Below are 5,983 nucleotides of genomic sequence, written 5' to 3'. Positions count from 1 at the left end.
TTCTGAGCATCTGTTTCAGTCGTTCATATGATGGCTACTAACCCGTTGAGTTTCTACAGGACGCCCACATGCTTCAGCATCATTTCCAGTCTGACCTGAAGAGGAATTTGACGTGGCATTGCGATAAAAGGGATGAACGAGGTACGCAAATGTCGATTTTCAAATGTGTTCCGGAAAAATCGACTTCAAATTTCAATTGGAAGTTTCTGTGGTAATATAGTCTTTGTTAACTCGTTAACTTTTTTCAGCCCTTTAAAGCCTGAAGCATGAAATAATTGATTTAAAAAAATGTCTTAATAGAACTTTCTGACAAATTTGTCAATATATGTACTTTAATTTGTATAGTTTTTGCTAAATCTGTAATGTTTTCTATTTTAAGATGCAGCTGCGTGTGCCTGATTGTATGCATTTAAAGGGTTAAGCATGCTTGTTTATATTAGTATTTGTGTGAATACAGGCGGCGAACCAATCCTAGAACAGAAGCAACACGGTAACTCTAAAAGCAGAGCATTTCATAGCCCCTGTTGATGAAAGCATTATTTTACATGGCAAAATTTGTGTCTAATAAGTGTGGCTGTTTCTAAAGATGGTGGAACTCATTCAAAAAGCTTTATGAAGAGTTAAATCCTCAAAGGTTTTGCTGGTGACGATGTATTTTGGGTGGACAGCATGGAAAGTAAAGGCGACATCGGGATGGGAAGGAAGCTCACCCCAAACATTTTGTCGTGCTGTTTATTCCAGGGCCGCTCTGTTTTCTTCAGAAGGGGCCAGAATGTCGCGTCTACGGCCGCCACCCTGTGTTCTGTTCCCGCCAGACCCGCTCTCTTCGTGGACTCGGGCGATGAAAGCGCCAACCAGCCCGACAGTGACGCAGTGCCCCCGCTGTTTGAGCTCTCGGACCTGTTCGAGGGTGAGAACGCCTCCCCGTCGGCTCAGGACACGAGCCAGAGCTCAAACGTGGAGCAGGTACAGCCCGGCCAGCCGGCGGAGAACAGGCAGAACCTACGGATGAAGTTCCAAGGTGCTTTTAAGAAGGGCATCTCCAACCCTATGGATCGACTGGAATCCACTATATACGAGTCAAACGTGGTTCAAGGTCCCAAGAAAGCGCCCATGGACTCGCTCTTTGACTACGGCACCTACAGAAACACCAGCAACCAGAAACGGCGCAGGAAGAAGCTGCTCAGAGGGTGAGGGGAGGCCTGGCGCGCTCTGAGCTGCAGGTCATTGTGTTCACAGCGTTTAATGAGTGTGTGTTGCTTTAGACGTCCCGGGTCCGATTTACTGTCGGAGCAGCAGAGGACTCGGACTGGGTTCTCTATTCAGGGACAAAAGGGCTGGTTCGGAAAAATGTCATAAAAAGAAAACTGTGTAGACAGAAGTGTGACACACACACACACACACACACACACACAGCCCATTCATTGATCTAACAGAGAGCGTGTTGTTGGTCCGGCGGCAGCAGCCGTTGAGGTAATATTTAGGCTGCTGTGTGTTCCTGGCTGTTCTACCTGTCACACACACACACACACGCACACACACACACACACACACACTGAGGTGTATTCAGTGGGGTGCGGTTGATGACTCCAAAGATGGTTCCACACATTCAAGCCCTTATTTCCTGTCAGTGGATCATGGATCTCTGAATTCAAAGGGAACTTTGCTTCTCGTGTGTCTTTCTGCCTCTTTCCAGTAAACCGGAGCTGTCCTGTGATGATGGTCAGAGCTCAGATCCACCCAAAGTAATGAAAGTATTCAACCGCTCGCTTCTCTTCGACTGCGTGTCGCGTGCAGACCCAGAGGCACTCGAGGGTCTGCTGGAATTCCTGCAAAGTTGTGAAAAGAGATTAACGGACGAGGATTTGAGAGGTGAGACCGAAGTGTGTGGGTTGTAACTGTCCTTGGATGTCCGTGTGGCATCTGTCTGCCTGAACGATCCTCTGGCAAGGCTGCAAAAGAACAAAATGGGTTTAGGTTTGAAATCCAGATTCAATAGATAGATTTTCTTTTGAGTCAAAATTCTCTTTCTTGAATCTAGAATTTTCTTTCCCTCTGAAGCGGAAACGTGACTCTTTGTATTTCCCTGCTCCTCTCTGTTTCTGCTTTTTGGGGGGAAGGAAAAAGGTGACGTCAGAGTCCTTTTCCTGCCAGCGGCAAGACAAACGAACACTTCCTGTGTGTGTCTGAGAGGTTTGCCAGGCTTGTAACATGGAGAAGAGAGAATTCACAACACACTGTTGACTCTAAAATGGGGCTTTGCAGCCTCTTTGGAATCATAGTGAAGAATTTACTTGTCCTTAGCGAGGAAAAACCTCCCTTTAACAGGCAGAAACCTTGGACAGAACCTCCGATTCATAGTGGGCAACCAACTACACAGAACAATGACAGTTTAGTTATATGGTAGTCATTTTCCCTTTAAAGTTAATTCCAGTGAATCTTTGACAGTAATACAGATGCACACTTTTGGGTCCTGTTAATGTACCTTTGTTTGAATATGTAAGTTTCTTTTTACTAAAAGCATTCTTGGATTTAACTGCGTTAACAGAGCCATCCACGGGTAAGACCTGTCTGCCTAAAGCCCTGTTGAACCTTTACGGCGGCCAGAACGTCACCATCCCAGTGCTGGTGGACATAGCAGAGAAGACTGGGAACCTGAGAGAGTTCATAAATACACCCTTCAGGGACGTTTACTACAGAGGTATGGAAAGATTTGATTTCTTCATCATCTGAAACTTGAAGCTTTTAGAGCTTTTAAGTGTTTTGTACCTGCTTGTGTTCAATCATTGACTTTTTTTTTAAAGCTCTACCAGTGACGAGTTTCAAATCCTGATTTTGCGATGAAACACTGAAGGATATCTTTTTTACCTTTAGATTTCAGGTTCATTCTTCACTGTTGCACATAAATGTACCCCCAAATGGTTTTTAGTCATTTTTACACCCCTGAATTCTAACCGGGTGTCTGAGAAAAAAGAAAAAAAATCGCCAATGTTGTTTCACTCTTGGAACTTCTTACAGAATTCCTATCGACATAAAAACAGTAACTGTGCTTTCAGGTAAAGCCTTTGAAGCACAACACAAAGCATCAGTTTCGACGCTAAACGTGTTTTTCCGTCGCTGTGTTTCTTCGCAGGACAGACGGCGCTCCACATCGCTATAGAGCGACGCTGTAAGCAGTATGTGGAGCTGCTGGTGGAGAAGGGAGCGGACGTTTACGCACAGGCCAGGGGACGCTTCTTCCAGCCCAAGGATGAGGGCGGCTACTTCTACTTCGGTAATGATCATTTAACTAGTGTTCTTCTGTATTACTGTTTTTTTGTTTTTGTACTTATATGATAAGTGATAAAATACCAGACACGCATATGAGAGTTCTTAAAGCTGCTATATTCTGCCTCATGCACCGGTACTGATGGCGGGTGGTGTTTGCTTGGCGTCTATGACTTCACTGGTCCCTGTTTCAATTTCCACACTGGCTCCGATTTGTTTGTTTCACAAGTGGCTATTTGTCCTTGGCGTCAATGTTTGGAGACGTGCGCTTAGCAGTTGCCAAGTTAAAAGAGTTAACACATGGACCTGGCAAAGTAACACCGGCCTCTGTAGAGCAGCGAAGTGGCAGCAGACCCTGCCTATTCTCAGAGGTGAGGTCTGCCTTCTGACTAAATGTTTTGAGAAGGATGGGAGGATAAGCCGTCATTATTGCATCGCAAGTTTTGTGTAACGCGTTCAAGAGGCCGTCCACTGAAAGAGGTCAGTGTTCTACAGTTAAGAAAAGTAAACATCCTCTTTTGACCCTCTTCTGGTAAGAACCTGGCTCACATGAAAATAAAAGCCCCTGAACTAAGATCAACACTGCCCTCTGCTGGTGCATTAAAGCCAATCTCAAACACCCCTGATGTTTATATAAACATCTATAACATATTTTTTAAAATCATTTTCCACCTATCTATCTGTCTGTGCTCTTCTGGGGCCGACTGAAGTCATTTTTGACCGGCATTGGGTGAGAGGTGCTGAACATTCCTGACGGCGCAGCAGTTTATCACAGGGAACATTCACACGCGCATTCACCCCTATGGGACATGGAACCAGACGCAACCCAGAGGAATGCGAACTGTTGCCTGGTTGGAAGGGTTTAAGTCAACTCCATGCAACAACATACTGCGATTAGACTGCATAAATCACGTCCATTTTGAACGTGATTTATACATTACATTATATAATCACGCGTATCGGAGATATGATTGACTTTTAATGTTACACTCCAAAAAACACTGGCAGAAACGAAACCGGTGGAAATGACTCGCTGTGGTCTCTGTTGTATTTTTCGCCCAACCCAATTTCAAGAATTGCTGATTTGATTACTTTAGTGCATTATACAGCTCTATCATCGCAGAGGAGATGATTTCTATTTGCACTTAGCACGGTTGTCATTCCCAAACCCCCCAGCGTGTCCGGGCACAGTGTGAGTAATTTGCCGCGGAGCTTTGCAGCGTGGCGAACAGGAACCTGGCAGGGCTGATGGTTAATGGGATTTAGACTCGCGCTAACACTCTGCATGCACCCGTAGCAAATCCATGAAGAGAAGCGTTTCTATGTGAGGTGACAAAGTAATCTGTCACCCATGGCAACGGCTCATCTTCAGCAGCTGCTTAATGGCACTCTGGCCTCATTGCGCCCCTCCCTTAAACAACTGCTAATTGTGCCGTTTTAATAGCTGGGGTTTAAGTCAAATCTTTGAACCATGTTTAGCGTGATGTGCAGAAAACATACAGATGCCAGCTGCAGTTCTTCATTAACCCTCCTGTTGATTTGTGTATTTTTAATCTGAAATGCATTTATTTTCACCCCCTCGAAATTGAGTTTGAAGTGAGTGCTCTCCCTCTCCCTCCCTCTCGCTCTCTCTCTGCTTAGGTGAGCTGCCTCTCTCCCTGGCTGCATGCACTAACCAGCCCGACATAGTGCACTACCTGACCGAGAATCCTCACAAGAAGGCCGACCTGCGGCGCCAGGATTCACGAGGAAACACGGTGCTGCACGCTCTCGTGCACATTGCAGACAACACCAAGGACAACACGCGCTTCCTCACAAAGATGTACGACCTGCTGCTAATCAAGAGTGCCAAGCTCTACCCCGACTGCAGCCTGGAGACGGTGTTCAACAACGACGGCATGTCGCCGCTCATGATGGCTGCCAAGCTGGGGAAGATAGGGGTGGGTGCGATGAGGTGCCGGGCGTGCCAGTCTGCACCAGCGCGATAAACTTTTGCATCGTCAAATGTCTATAAGCTGCCATGCCCTTAAGTCCGGGTCAAACGCAATCGCTTCCGCTTGTCCGTATTCCTCCAGGTGTTTCAGCACATCATCCGGCGTGAGATCAAAGATGAGGACGCTCGCCATTTGTCACGTAAATTCAAGGACTGGGCTTACGGGCCGGTGTACTCCTCCCTGTACGATCTGTCTTCACTCGACACATGTGAAGAGGAACCGTCTGTGCTGGAGATCCTGGTCTACAACAGTCGCAATGAGGTGAATAAGAAAACGTTCAAACGTTTATTTAGCCATTCCAGACGTTAAAAGAAAAATTAAAAAGTAGAGATGAAATACTGGTTTTGGTCAAAATGCCAAACATAATTTCAAAACGTGTGCGGGCGCATCAACACCCTGCGTGCAACGATGGCAGGGTTGCTGGGTTTCTTTGTTTTATTCAGTTACTCATTATTCAGTGTCGTGTTTTCTGGGCCTGTTCCAGAACCGCCATGAGATGCTGGCGGTGGCGCCGATCAATGAGCTGCTGAGAGCCAAATGGCAGCGGTTTGCCGCCGTCACCTTCTACATCAGCGTGGTTTCCTACCTCACCACAATGATCGTCTTCACCTTAGTGGCTTATTACCAGCCAACGAACGGAACGGTGCGGGAGCAGCCACTGGAAATGAGAGACCTTGTGATGGCATTTTCAGGGCTCAGTAATAGAATGAATTTGACCATAA

The 5,983-nt window shown here is 46.3% G+C and overlaps 1 protein-coding gene across 1 annotated transcript; it reads left to right on the top strand.

The window, feature by feature from the left end:
* Positions 1-669: 669 nt before the first annotated feature.
* Positions 670-5,904, top strand: LOC137917379 (transient receptor potential cation channel subfamily V member 4-like; the record flags this gene model as incomplete). The annotated part of the gene is made up of 7 exons (XM_068760143.1): positions 670-1,190; positions 1,697-1,872; positions 2,549-2,701; positions 3,134-3,274; positions 4,909-5,207; positions 5,343-5,522; positions 5,746-5,904. Coding segments are annotated over exons 1-7 (1,629 nt in total), but the record flags the coding sequence as incomplete, so codon positions are not given.
* Positions 5,905-5,983: the final 79 nt, after the last annotated feature.

Source organism: Brachionichthys hirsutus, unplaced genomic scaffold (genome assembly GCF_040956055.1).
Source record: "Brachionichthys hirsutus isolate HB-005 unplaced genomic scaffold, CSIRO-AGI_Bhir_v1 contig_687, whole genome shotgun sequence".
Taxonomy (NCBI): Eukaryota; Metazoa; Chordata; class Actinopteri; order Lophiiformes; family Brachionichthyidae; genus Brachionichthys; species Brachionichthys hirsutus.
This window is presented reverse-complemented; position numbering and strand designations above follow the sequence as displayed.